The sequence below is a fragment of the Prinia subflava genome, chromosome 3 (genome assembly GCF_021018805.1).
Source record: "Prinia subflava isolate CZ2003 ecotype Zambia chromosome 3, Cam_Psub_1.2, whole genome shotgun sequence".
NCBI classification, from domain to species: Eukaryota; Metazoa; Chordata; class Aves; order Passeriformes; family Cisticolidae; genus Prinia; species Prinia subflava.
This window is the reverse complement of record NC_086249.1, coordinates 21,957,386-21,974,199: the sequence shown is the minus strand read 5'-3', so window position 1 is coordinate 21,974,199 and position 16,814 is coordinate 21,957,386. Positions and strand designations below refer to the sequence as shown.

At 42.3% G+C, this 16,814-nt stretch overlaps 1 protein-coding gene across 2 annotated transcripts in view; it reads left to right on the top strand.

The window, feature by feature from the left end:
* The window catches only part of TENM4 (teneurin transmembrane protein 4), a 600,742-nt gene that overhangs the window by 539,133 nt on the left and 44,795 nt on the right, over positions 1-16,814 (top strand). For both annotated transcript variants that reach the window (XM_063394390.1, XM_063394392.1), the window contains 3 exons: positions 1,477-1,709; positions 11,657-11,811; positions 14,878-15,755. In XM_063394390.1, coding sequence (XP_063250460.1) covers positions 1,477-1,709; positions 11,657-11,811; positions 14,878-15,755 — 1,266 coding nt within the window. The remainder of the gene's footprint in view (positions 1-1,476; positions 1,710-11,656; positions 11,812-14,877; positions 15,756-16,814) is intronic.

Genomic DNA, 16,814 nt, shown 5'->3' with positions numbered 1-16,814 from the left:
CACAAGGGATATTCCAGAATAAATCAGAAAGGTACTTTTCCCCCACACCCATAGTATTAAATAATTTGAATGAAGAACTAGTTTACCGGTTTTTCAAGAAGAGAACAACTCAGTAACTGTTACGTGTCTGAGGAGGGGGTAGTTTTCCTAACATAAAGGTTGAGAGGAATTTTCTATATGCAGATTAAAGTCAACTGTGATCAACACTCAAGTTTCTAGTCAGCTTCTCGTGGAACAATTCCATTAAGTGCAAGATTGTGAACCGTGGCCTAGATTTTTATTATGAATTCTTTGGACTTGATGAGTTTGGACAGCTTGACAGTGTTCTGGAGAAAAGTAGATACTTTTCATACTTCTTCTAATTACTACTTAAGCTTTCTTAGACGGAAAATAAATCTATTCAGGACAGATGTTTAAAGTCTAACCTGTTGGTCTCAGGCTTAGAAGAGATGCAGCTCAATATACACTAGTAGTCAACAATTTAATAAAAGATATTATTAACTTTAGTATCTATGTTAAAATACAGGTAAAGTCCTTGCAAGACAATTGTTGAAATTTTGTCTAAACTGATCTTGGTTTTTTTCTGGCTAGTCTTATTGGATGCTTTCCATAAAGTGGATTCTATTTCATTAATTTCTTCAGTCTCAGGCTCATTTAATATTGCAGTCATGGAGCTAAAAATATTACCATTCTGTCTGTTCATCCCATTTTCTCAGCCACTCTTTCTAGTGTCCAAGGAAACAGTGAGCAGAGGGTGTTCAACAGGAGACTGATATTCAGGTTCCTCAGCCTAATACCAGTTCATGCTTTACTTGGGGCAAAATGTGCCACTCAGGGAATCATTTTGTTTCTCTCATCATTGAGGTCCAGCTGAATTCAGTGGCAGGATTCCCTTAATCTCCCCGAGGGCAGGACAGAACTTTAGAGTCTTTGCTGGTGTCAGCAAGAGCACTAGATGAGCCTTGATGCAGTGATCTTGCAGGGTGTATCTTCAAGTGCTTTAGACAGGAAGTCTTCTTTTGGAGTTTATATTAGTCTTTGTTGGGAGGGCAGATTTTTTTTGCATTATTATTTGTTTTATTTCCCTACTGTCCTGTGTTTTCCCTTCACTTCCTGGCACTGCACAAACACCAGTTTCAGGACTATGTCTGTAACAAGTAAATTAAGCAAACACAGGCACTGAGACTCAACCTGTAGTAGTTCCTGGCATGATTTTGGCTCAGGCCAGAGAGCCCTTTCCTTTGGTTGCTTCCCTCCATGCCAGAGGGCACCCCAGGCACAGTGATTGCTAATGGATTCAGCTTGGGATCCTGTGCTGTAACACACTGTGTACTAACCTTGTCCAAAACAGCACTCCTTCACTTTCCCAGTCTTTCTTCCCTGTGCGTTTTTATTCTCTAAATTGTTTGCATTACCCGTTGAGTTAAGGAAACACGTCATCCAAAAAATTAATAATGTCATACCCTTGTTTTTCAGCCACAGCCCAGCTCATAAGTATTACTTGACCACAGATCCCATCACCGGCTCCATCTACCTCTCGGACACCAACAGCCGACGCATCTATAAAATCAAGTCAACCACATCAGTGAAAGACATTGTGAAGAACTCGGAGGTCTTGGCTGGAACCGGGGATCAGTGCCTCCCGTTCGATGACACCCGCTGCGGAGATGGAGGCAAAGGCACTGATGCCACCCTTACAAATCCCAGGGGTGAGACTGCTTCTTCTCCACTGGCTTTCTTAAAGGGGGCTTTTTCAAAGCAGCTTGTTTAGTCACACTGGAGAGTGCTCTCCTCTCCAGCTCTGAAACACATCCTAAGGGCTTGCTCCTGGAAATAAGTGAGTATGTCTCACCCTCAGCTAGTCGTGTCATGGTTCTTCAAATTCACGTGGCTGGGAGGAATGCCAAACCAGAGGGGTTTGGTGATGGGCACGTGTCCAGAGGGCAATGGAATAAATCCACCCATCAGTTTTATACCCACTGAGCCACTGCTCCTCCTTTCCAGCAGTGCTTGGTACTTCCCAACATGGGCAGGATTCACTAACATTCAGTTCACTGAGGCTTTCTTGGCATTAAAAAAGAGCCCTATAAGCATTGCTGTATGTATATATATAGAAGGGCAGCAAAATTGCTGTACAGCTCAAAGAAATGCAAATGGTGGTTTAGACATTGACATTATACATCACAGCATCCAGCTAAATCCTGTAGGGGTGGATACTAACTTTGATGTGGGAGTGGTCTAATTCAGCTTAATTTCACCTGGTTCCAACATACTGAAATGTGATAAAAGCACAGTTGAGTCAGAATAAAGGCATCACAGAGCCTTCATGGCTGTGAACTAAATTGTTCAAAACAGGTTTAGCCAAACATATGCAGTCCTGTGTGTAGCCAAGACTTCAGTCTGGCAATCTCAAGGTAACAAGCTCTGCAGATGGAGGATGTCGCTCCTCCCATCTGTCCATAGCTCCTCACAAAAAATAAAAGTCACATGGGAGGATAGAGATGATGGGGAGGTGACAGAGATGAGGTGGAAGGCATTGTTTGTACATGGATTTTGATCATGTTTGGGAAGAGGACTGAGAAGGACACCCATGCAGGAGTGTTTTTTTGAGATGTGGCATTTTTGCCTGTTATGTCATCTTCAGCACAGCTTTTCAGAGTGTGAGTTATTTATAGTTTCTTGGCTTTGACATCAGTGTGCTGCAGGTTTTCTTTTTCATTGCATCAGGGAGTGGTAGCTCCCTCCTTCGTCACCACAACAATGGCCAAGCCTATCCCAACCTCTTTGTAAAGCAAGCCCTCAGCAAAACCTGGGGATCCTTTAACAAGTGCTCCTGCCCATAGCAGCAGGTTTGGACTAGAGCACTTTCAAAGGCCTCTTCCAACCCAAACCATTCTGTGATATTATGGAAAGTTATTTCACTAAGAGCAGATAAGATTCCCAAAGAAGCTGTGGCTCTCCCATCCCTGGAAGTGTTCAAGGACAGGTTGGATGGGGCTTTGATCTACCTGGTCTAGGGGAAGGAGTCCCAGCCCATAGTAAGGGTTTGGAAATAAATGATCTTTAAGGTCCCCTCCAACCCAAACCTTTCTATGATTCTGTGATTCTCAGGAAGTTATTTTTCATGACATAGAGATGACATTATTGTTACTGATTCCAAGAAACCCAAACTGATTTAATGAGCTTTTGTGTCAGGTCTTGCTATGATGATTTTTTTAAATTTTTTTTTAATATGTCAGCTAGTTGTTTCCTGGCAAGGATGCAGAAAAATATACTTTGGAGGGTCTATTTTTTTGCCAAAAAGCATCAAAGCCCAGACTCCTACCCTTTTCATATTCAAAGAGTCCATCATGGTTTCCAAGCATTCCAGAATCCCATGAGTTAACCATTATATTGGGCTAAAGTATTGCCAGAAGCACAGGTATAGTAGAGGAACACCTACTGCTGGTCAGTTTGCAGTGTAGAATTTGTCTTACCGAAGTGAGAAGGCTGACTGAAAAGAAAATTAAGTGACTTGAGCAGAGAGATTCAGGCAGTCCAGCAGATGAATCATGAGATCAGGGAATCCAGAAATCTGTAATCCAATTTTCTGCCCCTCTTTGAAGTTCAGTCAGTGCCAAAAAAATACCCCACCACTTTTGTTGGTCCTCTCTTCTCCCTTGTACAAGATAAGAGGGATATTATTCATTTCCATCCGTGGCTGAATGGTACATGGTTTAGATGAGTTATGTTTCTGCTTTGCTATAGCAAACAGCTCTGGAGTTCAAAGTTTGCAGCACTGAAATCCTTCTTGTTGGCAACTGAAGCTCTCAGGAGGCCGTTCTTCCACCACAATCATATAACAGCAAAATTCATGCATTCGTTCCTCACAGCTCCAAAATTTCACAAAACAGAAGTAAATTGAGGATGAAAGAGGAAATGACATGAAGCAAAATCACAAGAAAATAATAATGCAGATAGCCTGCACTGCCAATAGAAAGTTCCTAAACAGTGTTCCCCGATCTGACTCTAACCTGACTTTGCAAATTGTGCTGAGGCAATGTCTGTGGCAGGTGTGACTCACTCCCCAGTCCCCTCAATAAATGATGAACAGTGAAAACTCACGCTGACAATGTAATGTCACGGTTGTTTATACCTTCACAGTGGTTGATCCTAGCAGAAAAATCCAGCAAATGCTCTTCCCTCAAGTATTTCATAATAGTTCAAAATAAAATTGATTTATTGTATAAGTAACCAGTAGATCTCAAGTGACCCTCTGCTTCTGTGTCTTGGCAGGCAAATAAATACTCATAAGTGAATGGTCAAAAGAAATTAGAAAACTATTCTGTAGCTCTAGAGATATCGGCTGGCCAGGGAAGGACTTGGAAAGTCAGTTTTTCAAGAATCATTGCTCTTCACACAACTCTACTTTTTAAGCCTAAAGCTATTTTTTTTTCTCTGAACATAATTGCTTCATGCCAAGTAGGATTTCTGTATTTTAAGGACATCTTTTCACTTCTTCAAAAATCATAAGGAATAAAAGTCTCATCTTTCATGACGTTTTAATTAGCTGATATTTGCAGCTCAATGGAAAATATTGAGGGACACCTTCCTGCCAAATGAAAACCAGCAATTCATTAAGACTGGAGAAATAATCATGAGTTGTCAACATATGCCTTTGCATATACCTTTAGCCTCTTGGACCAGTCAAGAATCTGGTCTAAGTAGGTGTTTTGGGGGTCTCTTCTCAGTGGAAAGAAACTAGTACCCTGAAGGTGGTTCATTCTGTGACAGTGCACATGTTCAAGGTGGGATGAACCACCTTCTTGGGATGCTGATCTTCTGCTGGATCTGACAGCCTGAAGAATGAGGTCCCCACTGCAGCAAACATTGTTCAGAATGGTTCTGCACATTCTGAGCAGCAGATTTTTCCCCATTGTTTTAATCTCTTCCTCCAGTTCTCACCTCAGCTGCCTTGAGGGGATTATTATCAAAGGGGATAATTTCATAGAATTTTAGAATTCTCTAGGTTGGAAGGGATCTTCAAAGACCATCCAGTTCCAGCCCCACTGCCATGGGAAGGGACACCTTTCACTAAATCAGGTTTCTCAGACCCCAAATCCAGCCTGGCCTTGAACACTCCCAGGGATGGGGCATCCAAAGCTTCTCTGGGCAACCTTGCCAGTGGCTCACCACCTTCACAGGAAAGGATTTCTTTCTAATATATGATCTAAATCCACCCTATTTTAGTTCAGAGCCATTATCTCTTGTCCTGTCAATACATTTCTCTGAAGTACTCTTAAGGTTATTCCTTCCCTGAGATTCTCCTTGGGGTTGCTGGCCCCAAGGTAATAAGGTTTTTCCCCAGGGTTGCTGTTCCCTGAGGGTTTCCTCTGGGTTGCTGTTCCCAGAGGTAATAAGGTTTTCAGTCTTCTCTTTGCCCTAAGTGTTACACACCAGAGGTAGAGACGACAAGCTGAGTCCGCCGGTGCACATTTCCAAGGTTGTTTATTCTTCATTATCTCAGTCCTTTTTCAGCTCTGCCAGGCCTCCCTGGCAGGGTACCTTATCTTAGTTCTTTCTCAGCTCTGCAAGGCATCCCCAGCAGAGCAGGACACGCAGCAGACTGGGCGGATCAGAGAGCCCCGCACCTTATGTACAGTACCCCTGACCCAACCACTGTCTGAGACCTATTTTTTATTTACAAAATTTTACCAATACCTACTACCCATACTAACATGTCAGTTCTACTCTAAGCCAATCTCTAAAACCCAACTCAGCACAAGATGGGGGACGAGAGCAAGAACAAGGAGGACAGGGGCCACTCCCCAATTCCTCCATCTTGCCTCTTCAGCCCCATATACTAAGAATCCTGATTTCTATATTTATATTCTATAATAAACCATCCAGTACTTATTTTAAATTCTTAGGATTTGTGATTCTTCCTGCATGTGAGTGTTCACTCCCATGGACAGGAATCAGAGGCAGTGTCCTCCTGGGATCTGTGTGGGTCTAACTGACCCCCATGTACAGATCCCAGACCCCCCTGTCTGGTCTCCAAACCCTCCAGGGTGGCCAGAGGGATGTTCTAGACTCCAACAAAGTACTTTCTGGACAGACGTTCTTGTCTCACTCCAGTGAGGGAAGAAGAGCTCCTTTTAGACCATCAGCTTAGAAAAGACATTAGGAGGGGTAAAACCTTCCAGGAATTTCACACTTTACCCATCATTGGCTTGTTTAGTAAAGGTAGGCTACAGAAACACAAGACAGATAGATCCACAGATACAATAGGGGTGGCAGTGGTTTGATCAGGGTATTTATCATAGCTATGAGGAACCAGTCTGATCTGTCCATTTCATTTGCCACAGAGCACAGCAAAGCTTTCAGATGCTAATGAATTTCAATATATCCTTGCAAATGAAAGTGTTACCACTTCCTAATTATCATCTGCTAATAATGATCCTCTTTTACAAGCAATCTAAAGAAAAATTAAAACTCCAGCTTGTCAGAGCATTTATTTTCATCTGAGTACTCGCCATTGGTTCTTCTCAGAAAAATGTTGTGGCAGAGAAATTACCAAGGAGCCTGCAATTAAGAGAGATTGCAGTGACAAGTCTGACACAATAGGATTGTTTCAGAAGGCACATGAGGAGGGAGAGGACATCTCATTCATTTAGCACCGTAACACCAATGTGAAATGAAGTAATTAATTTGAGGACAGATTGGTTCTTTCACTCTGCCCTGCTGAATGTGTAAACAAAATCTCAGTTGTTCGCTGAGTGTTGAAGAGTTTGGCAGAATTAATTGAGGAAACCAACCCTCCACAATCTGTTAACATTTTTATGGTCAGATAATAATAGGGAAAGATATTTTGGGGAAGACCAGAGGCTGACTGAACAAAATTTCTTGTCCCTTACTCTGGCCAGAAAAGACACTTAGGGACAGGGAAATGTGGTCTTTCTGTGCTAGCACTCCAGATGCTAGTTATCAGCATTTAGGGGACTTTCTGAAGAGGTTGTGCTTATATACGGCATCAATTTGCTTAGAAACCTTCCTGAACACCTAGTTTTGTTCTTCCAGGCACCCTGTGCTAATAATTTCCACAATTTCTTTAGCTAGGTCATAAAAAAGAATGGTCCTTTTGAGGCCAAACCATTGTTTTCTCTTCTTTTTTCTGTGTCTTTGCTAATTCTTTGCTTCTTGTAGATCCCTTCTTGACCACTGCATAGCACAAAACTGATCTTAGCAGAAAACTTTTCACAGGAATTCCAGAATCTTTTCCCTGTGTGCTCTTTTTCAGATTGTCAATGTAAATGGGTAGTTAGGCTTTCTCCTTCCTCTGTGAATCCCTCTGTACTTACTGGCATTGATTTTTATCTGCCATTTTATTACTCAGTCAATCAGCATCCAGTCAGACAAGAAAGGTCCAAATTTGTATTTCTTTTAAGCACCTTCTTTTTCAGTTAGAAGGAATTTTTCCCCCTTTTTCTTTGCCTAACTAGAGCTACGTGTGCAATCACATTTAGTGGTTTGTCTCCTAGAAGAAACCCACCATGATCCGGTAGCTATTTGCAGCATAACGTGCTGTCACCTCTTCATGCTGCAAGGTCCTGACATTTGAAGCAAATGTCATCACGTCACAACCTCCTATCAGCACAGCTCACTGGTGTGATGCACATGGTGCTACAAGCCCTTGTTTTGTAAGAGATCTCTGCTTATGCAAGGGGAGCCAGCATGATTTCATAGCGTATGTATTTCATATCTGAGAACTTAAGGTTTGGATCTGCAACACTACCTGGGTAGTGGCAGCAGCTGTTTCCTCTCAGTAACTGTGAGGCTGAACTCTGAGCTGTGTGCTGAAAGGCTGTAATTCCCTTATGTTCCTATGGAAACATGAGAGGAGCCTTCTGCCAAAGCAAGCCAAGGCCTTGGGCTTAACACGCATAACATGTGAATTACCCATTTCTGTGCCTATTTGCAGGAGCCAGCTCCCAGCACTGGAACTGTGCCTATAGCAGAAAGGAAACAGAAAGGTCCAACCTAACCTCTACAATCTGCTGCAAAGCATCCATGAGATGCTTCTTTCCCTTTTCATAGAAGTCATCCATCCAAAGACATTTGTCTGTGGGATAGCTGGGCTCTTCTCCCTAATTAGTTTTGATTCCAAGACAATCAGCAAAATCAGGAAGGGATTGGAGCAGTTGCCGCTTAGGGAATGTGTGCAAGTGGGAATTTTAGGATTTGACAGACTGCAAACTCCGCTGCCCCACAGAACATCTCAGGAAATGTGAGGCAATTGAGATTGCTTAGCCTCCATGAAAGAGGGATAAGCAGAGAAGTGCTCAGTGATAGGTGATAACAATTATTGCCCTGGAGCAGGGTGATAAGCGATAACTTTGCTATCCCTCTTCAACTTACTCGGGTGTTCGATCTCTTTGTCTAAGCTGGAATGCAAAATGAAGTTGTGCCCTATCAGCTGATCAGGGCTGGCTTGAGGGCCGAAGTGTATCCAGGTTATTATTACTGTAACTGGGTAATCAGAGCAGCCATCAAACCCCAGCGCTGCACACAGCAAGCCACTGCCAGCAGACGCTGCTGATAAGTTCAATCCAATACATATGGAACTAGCTAAGGGAGAAAATTCTGCCTCATTGAAAATCACATTATCCAGCCTGCCACCCTTCAATGGCTTTTGACTTGTCACACAGACTAATGGACAGGCAAAATTCTTGTTGAGAACCAAGGAATGGGTAAGAGACTCTTGGGTTTGACAAAAGCCAATTAAGATCAACTAAACCTTTTATCATGCCTTTTCCAAAAAAGGCACATCTACCATATTGCTTAAAGAGCTCAGTTGTGTTCCTGGTGTTTAAAAAAGCAAATGCTAGCAAACATAAAAGAACTTGACACTCAGTAGGCAAAATAATTAAGAGGAGCAGAGACCTTCAACAGCAGATGCCAGTGACAGGTGACATGTGCCAGTATCCTGGATGACTCATTGAGGAGGGCATAGTGCTGACAAATCTCACAGCAGGTGAAGGTAGCTTCCTGAAAGCCATGGATGCCAGTGAGATATCGATGCTTATCCCATCAGATCCTTCTGCAAGCATTTAACAAAGTGCTAAAATAGAAATGATGTGTTTATATTGTATAGTGAGAACAAATGGCCACCACTACTGTGGCTTCTCCCATAGCATTCATCAAATCGTAGAATGGTTTGGATTGGCAGGGACCATGAAGACCATCTAGTTCCTACCCACACCGGGGGGGACATCTTCCACTAGACTAGGTTGCTCAAAGGCCATCCAAACCTATCCCTGAACACTTCCAGGGATGGGGCAGCCACAATTTCTTTAAGGAGCCTTTGTCTCATCACCCTCAGTAAATTCAGATGTTCAGCAGTTACCTTGTGCTGCTCTTGGAGGCTCTTGTTTCATGGTCCTGCAAAGATGAGTCCTTGGCGTGAATTGAACACAAGTATTAAAGTGTAGGACTAGAGGCAATCTTTTAGGTCATTCAGTCCTGTCATCCTTTATCTCAGCAATCCTGCTATATAATCCCCTCCAAAATTAACGAACTTCATCTTGAAAGCAGCAAGTAATTTTTTTCCTCACTGCAGTAGAGGCTGTTCTGAAACCACACTGTTCTGATGGTCAAATATCTGATCCAGGTCAAAGTGATGCCCTTCAAACAGGATGATGCTATGAAAAAGTAAAGAAAATGCTGGTTTTACCTCCTGGCAATAACACACAGCTCCCATTCAGCTCAGTGATCTGAAACACCAGTTTTCTGACTCCTAAGTAACTCTGAATCAACAGGTTGCAACCATGTCTGAATCCCTTCCTTTACCTCAGCTCAATGGAGAAGTTTGTTCCTTCTCTCAAACAATGACTTAGTCCTGATGTTTTTCTGCCAGGCCAGATAATCTTCTGTGGATTTCCTTATAATCAAATCTGCTATGTTTTTCCACGTATCACCTACCTCTGTGGCTTCCAGTCTATGCAATACTTACAGTGCTGGCTGGAGGCCATGATTTTAGTTGCCAAAGCAATCAGAGGATTAGTCCCTGCTTTATGAAAATGTAGAATTTTTGGTCTGTGAACTGCTGCATCTGCACTTCACAGCAGAGCTCACAGTGGATGCAGACTGAGGGTAAGTGTTTCAAATAAGGGGATCTGGCTGCAAAACAGCATTTTGGAGGAACACAAGATGTGATCACTCCTCAAACATTCTCAAAGCTTTCTATCTGAAACAGAATTTCCATCATTTCTGTCAGCAAGATGACAGCCAAAGAGACAGTCTAGTGAGGATTCAGCTCACTAATTTAATCTGCCTACAATATAAGTGTTTTCTTTGGAGATATTTGCTGTAGCCTCCTTTTATAGTCAAATGGAAGGAAAAGGTATTTCTAGCAGGATTTGTACAATCTCTTGGGGATATGGGCTTTAGGGTGATACAAATTGCATTCTCAAAGTAGATTTCTCTCTCCACTGATTGGAATAGCTTCAGATACTTGCTTAGATGCACAGTGCAGATGTCGGCTTTTTGCTAAGTGATTGTTAACCCTGAAAGCAAAAGAAGCCAAACAGGAAGATCCTAATATTCATATATTTCAAGCAGAATTTTCACTTGCATAGAAAAAGATATTATAGGCCTATAAATTCTTTTTCTGTTCCTTTACAAGCTTTTAGTGTCTTTAACACACTCAAAATATTATGCTGAGTGGCATTCAGCCTCTGTAGGGTTGATGAGGTGAATGACTTTATTAGTATCTGTGGAGTTGTTTTAATTTATACTTGCACAAAGGAGAGGTGAGTAGAGCCCCTAACTTCTTATTCCTGCCTCAGTCTTGACCTTTCTCTGTGACCTTGTGGGAATTGCATTATCTGTTAATTTTCTGATACGTAAAATTAGAATGATCACACTCATAGACTGTTATGAGGTCTAATTAGAAAGTGTAAAGCACTATCAAATCCTCTGATGGAAGATGCGGAGGGTAGCTAGCCTAGGATAAAGAGGATTAAAGGAGGTTGTGCTAACATAACAAATACTTGAGAAATTAAGCTTAGGGGGAGGTGAAATGGCACACATCTGCAGGGCAAGAAATGAGACCAGCGCTTGTAACTGCTGTCTGCAGACCTCAAATCCACTGACAGGAGTATGCCTACAAAGGAGGTTTGGACAATGAAATTGATCACCAGCAGAGTTCAGAATCAGGTGAAACACTGTATATTAGTAGGATTATCCTCGGGAAAACCCTTTCTCATTTATCCATCTGGAATCTGATTGACCTGGTGGACCTGTCACAGCCTTTTTTCATTGCCATTTTTGAAAGATTCATCAGTGTAGCATTTTTACGTGCATGGCTTACCATTCATACCATGAGCAATAAAACCAGATTTCTGAACATGCAAGACACGCAGCTATTAGAAAACCTTTTCATTTCAGCAGTTCACCGAGTGCCATGCCCTTTTCCAGGAGCGAGCAGGGATTTCTGAATTGCATTGTGTGCCCCTTGAAAGTGCCTTCTGTGGAATGGTGCCAGTTCAAAGCTCTTGATAACCAGGATTCCCACATGCCCAACTCTCCTCTCATCCGTTTGGAATGCCATAAAATATATTGTCCCTCATGTCAGGCTGCCATCGCTTTCTGACTGTCTTTCTTTGTTCCTCCCCAGGCATCACGGTGGATAAGTTTGGGCTGATCTACTTTGTGGATGGCACCATGATCAGGCGGATTGATCAGAATGGGATCATCTCAACTGTGTTGGGCTCCAATGACCTGACGTCTGCTCGGCCTCTCAGCTGTGACTCTGTTATGGACATTTCTCAGGTAAGGCAGGGCTTTGGTTTTTACAGAACGCAAGCCTACACCTTCACCCTTACTGCATGTCTGTGTGCTTCCCCAGCAGGTCTGACAAAGAGGTAAGGGCTCAAGGAGAGTTGCATCTCTACATAGTTTATGGTATAAAATTGACCGGATCATAAAAGAATTACCCTAAAAAGACAGAAGGAAACACTTGACTGCCCTAACTCATAGATTTCTGAGGGGAGATTTTCAGAAATATCCCAGCCACAGAACTGACTTCTTTCAGGGCTCCCAGTCAGTGGGAAGGCACAGATTCCTGGGAAGGCAGGTTTTGTTATGCTCATGTCTCACTATGCCATGGACTATATGCCATGCTCCATTACAACATCTTAGCTAATCACAGGTTTTTTTCTTTTCTCCCCCTCATCCTAATATGGCCCAGCACAATTTTAGACCTGAATCAAATTAACATAGGAAATACTGATTGGAGGATGTGGTGCCAGAATTAGCAACAGCAGGAAAACAAGAATCTTGAATTGCATCAAATTGCAAATTGGTTGCAGCTACCATCATGCTGGGCTTTTAAGTCCTGCTGTTTCAAGGTGGAGAGGAAAAAAGAAGAGAGAAAAAGAAATCTCATGATGATTGCTTTACTGCTGAATGGTGCAGAAGAGAAATCTGTTACAGCCCAGCACTCAGTTTTGTGTGGCACTGGCCAACTTGTCAAATTGTGCCAGTTTAGGACAGTGTCCTTTGAAACCTTTGTGCCACTTGTTGTTTGCCTGATTGCAGGAATGTTGTCCTCTCATATGAAAATATAGATCATAGCTGGAGGGCTAAGTACTGTTATTCAGCCACAATAGATGTCAATGGGGTTTCCTTTGGTAACTACCTAGATAATTTCCATGCTCCCATATGGAATCTGTTCTTGTTTTTTCCCTCTAATTTGAAAAGATTATTCTTGCTTCCTTGCAACTGGCTCCCACTGTCTGTAATTTATGAACAAGCTGAAATTATGACTTTAAAAGTTGTTTTGCCTTCTATAGAGGCAAAATTTTGATAGTTAAAGGCCACCTTGTAATATGTTTCTTATCTTACAGACATAGTTTCTTCTTTATGTGAATTTCAGGGTCAGTTAGCATAAGACAATTGTGTAATCAGGCTTTAAAAATTATTTACTTCCAGGTTATGTAGCTCCTATGTAAAACAATGTCATGTTCAAACACTTCTGAGACAAACATGTATCGGCTGAAGACTCTTTTTCTTCCTTTCACAAGATGACAGGAACCATTCTTAGATTAACCTGTACTGGCATTGGCAGATTAACCACTCCTGTTCTAGAGAAACATACTGAGTACAAGCTTAATTAAAAAATAAAATCCAGCTGGGGAAGCAGCTTTTCATCATTTACAGTGGATAGAAGGTCTTTTCTGCCAGGTCCCTGAGGCTCTCTGGGACATGAAAACATGAAATATTTAGCTGCCACTGTTGACAAGGAATGGTTTTTAAGAAATTGAAAATTCCCTTGTCAGTTCAGAATAAACTCAGCTCTTGATGCTAACTGAAGATTGCAGAACTTAAAGACCACTGGAAGGGATGGAGGCATGAATTATTAAAGAGAAAACCACAGGCTATAATGTTTTACTACAAGAAGGGTTAAAATAGGCCAGGAGCTGAGAAAAGGAAGGAGATTTTGCAAGCAGAGAACCAGAGCATACAGAGCTCAGCAAACTGCTTAGCCATGAAAATAAGCCTCATGCACCCAGGCGTTAGAAGATACAGTGAACTAAATACCTTATATCTGATCCCTTAAAAATGCTGAAAAGGCATACAGAAACATCAAAACAAAGCATGGCTGTAGCAGAGATGTTTATCTTCAGTTCTTAAAATAGGTCTTAAAAATAGGAATTTCCTGTGTTCTTGCAGATCTTACCTGGTCTCTTCTTACTTCTCTCAGTTTTAAATAAAGTCCCAGTGAAAGATGGTTTCCTGGACCTGAGTCTGCTGGCATCCACTTCTCCTCCTTCCAATAAGGTTACAAAATACTCCTCTAAACGTAGTCGTATCAGACAAATTAGTAGAAGCAGCAACTGAGATGGATGGTGGGAAAAGAAGGCTCAAAACAAAGAAACTATCCTGGAACTAATAGGTTCCCATCAGTACAAGACTGATTTTTTGCATATATATATATAAACCTGAAATGAAATAAAATAATCCAAAAAATGCACAATTTTGAGTTCTTTACAAAAAAAAATGTTCTGAATTCTATTGGTAAACATAGTTTAGGTTTGACAACTAAAAGAGAAGACTCACTTGAAAAGAGTGTATTGCAGAAGCCGAGCTAGAAATGAAGTCATTCTAGTGTTCACTCACTTGTGATGTTGCCAGTCACTATTTTAGTGGATTATCAGTGAGGAACTGGGATGTGTCACTCTTGAACCCATTTTTCCATTATGCTAAAATAAAATGTGAAAATCACCATGAAGAGACAAGTATTCTACTCCATGAACTGAAATGGCCTGAATTTCCTGTGAATTGCTATTGTGCATTTTTGCAGCACAAAGCAGAAAACCATAGGTTATAACCTAGACATTCACACATGCTGGCACAGCTGCCAGTTTTATGTCTATCCCTCCTTGTCATGTACCAAAAGGAGTTCAGGCACTTGTGTGAAAAATCCTTTAGTAAAAGAATCACTGTTTTGTGCGCCTGATTTCGTGGCACTTCACACAGTAAAATTTACAGTCCCAGGTCTCTGCTGTGAGGTCCAGCTTCCATCAATTCGAAAAGCACAGAAGAGGGAAAATCATAGAATGGTTTGCCTCTGTCCATCATCCTGTTCCCACCTATGTTCCAGTGCAGAGTGTGGGTGTCCCCATGTAACTGCTTCACGTGACCAGGAGCAAAGCCCCCTCGCTCACAGCAAGTTATATCCTCTATGGCCACCTATCAAGTAATAATTACTTGTGGGGTTTTTCACCCATTCCCCCTTTAATTCATGTTGATTCCAACCTCATTGTGATTGATTTCTAGCGATCATGCGGTAGAAAAATTGCTGTAAAAATTCCCTTGTGTTTTTCTGCCGTGAAGGTTCGTCTAGAGTGGCCCACAGATCTGGCAGTGAACCCCATGGATAATTCCCTCTATGTCCTCGACAATAACGTCGTGCTGCAGATCTCTGAGAACCACCAGGTGCGCATCGTGGCGGGGAGGCCCATGCACTGCCAGGTGCCGGGCATGGATCACTTTCTCCTCAGCAAGGTGGCGATCCACGCCACACTGGAGTCTGCCACCGCCCTGGCCGTGTCCCATACCGGGGTCCTGTACATCGCCGAGACCGACGAGAAGAAGATCAACCGCATCCGGCAGGTGACCACCAACGGGGAGATCTCGCTGGTGGCCGGCGCCCCGAGCAGCTGCGACTGCAAGAATGACGCCAACTGCGACTGCTTCTCGGGGGACGACGGCTACGCCAAGGACGCCAAGCTCAACGCGCCGTCCTCCCTGGCCGTGTGTGCAGACGGGGAGCTGTATGTCGCCGACCTGGGCAATATCCGAATCCGCTTCATTCGGAAAAACAAACCCTTCCTCAACACGCAAAATCTCTATGAGTTATCCTCGCCCATAGACCAGGAGCTCTACTTGTTTGACACCAGTGGGAAGCACCTTTATACTCAGAGCCTTACCACTGGAGATTATCTTTACAATTTTACTTATTCTGGAGATGGAGATATAACCCTGATCACTGACAATAACGGCAACTTAGTCAATATCCGAAGAGATTCCACAGGGATGCCCCTCTGGCTGGTGGTGCCTGACGGCCAAGTCTACTGGGTGACAATTGGTACCAACAGTGCACTCAAGAGTGTAACGACACAGGGGCATGAAGTAGCCATGATGACTTACCACGGCAACTCTGGTCTCCTTGCCACTAAAAGCAATGAAAACGGTTGGACAACATTTTATGAGTAAGTATTTTATAAATATTCGGGCTGCTGACTTCATTCTGTGTTCTCTGAACCGTGCAAGGTTGGTAGAATTTAATTCCCTGATCAGAATTATTGTCCAAATAAAATGGCCAGAGCAGAGAGTATTAGATTTCACTCAAACACTGGATACTGGCAGTAAGTGCATTAGAGCTTGAATAAGCTCCCTCTACCAAGTCAAGAGTCAGACAGAATTTCTGCTGAGTTTTTCTAAGTGATTTGGACACCTGGTTCTCCTTAACTGTAGTCAGGACTGGAGATTTAGGTTGCGTGTCAGAGAATTTTTCTTGGCTTTGAAAGCGTTGGAAGTATGAAAGTTCCATCAGAGCCTCTTTTTTCACAGCTTTTCACCTGCCCCCTATGCTACAGTGTCTTTTTTGTTCCTGCTTGAAATGTCTGATGTAGAATGACAATTGGCAGTGACTAATGAGAGCTTGCTCTGGAAACAATTCTGTAATTAATGGAGTGCTCAATTCCTGCTGTTGCAATTTGCCTCACTAAGCTTTAAAAGTCTTGGAACTGTTCAAGACTATCCCCAAAGAGTTTTTAAGCATAGAGAAGACAGGATGCATTGAAAAACCCAGGGATGGCAGTATCTTGAGTATTTTTTCTTCTTTTCTGTACTACTGTACAGAATTTAGCAATTCCCTGCTTATAAATATTGTGTAGACAACACATTTCTGATATAAAAAGGATGAAGATAGATAACTGAGTGAAGAGCACCTAGGAGGATTCATGCTGTTGTTTAGAGCCCTTTCCCCTCCCTCTTCCTAAGTTTCATTTTTATTTACAAGTTCAACCTCTTTGAAATGCTCCTTTAAGTGCATCATTTCCCACATGCTTTGAATGGTTACATGGAAGTGTTCAGCTGCCATAATAATAGACTCATTTTAAGAATCCCATTTGGCTAGAATAGACAGTTCCCAAGATGACAAACAAAAAAGTTGTTTAAAAAAAAGGATTCAGGAAAGGAAGGGTGGCTAAACCCACATACCTGTGTGTTGATATGTGGTTGCTTTGTTTCTCTCCTTAAAATGTTCC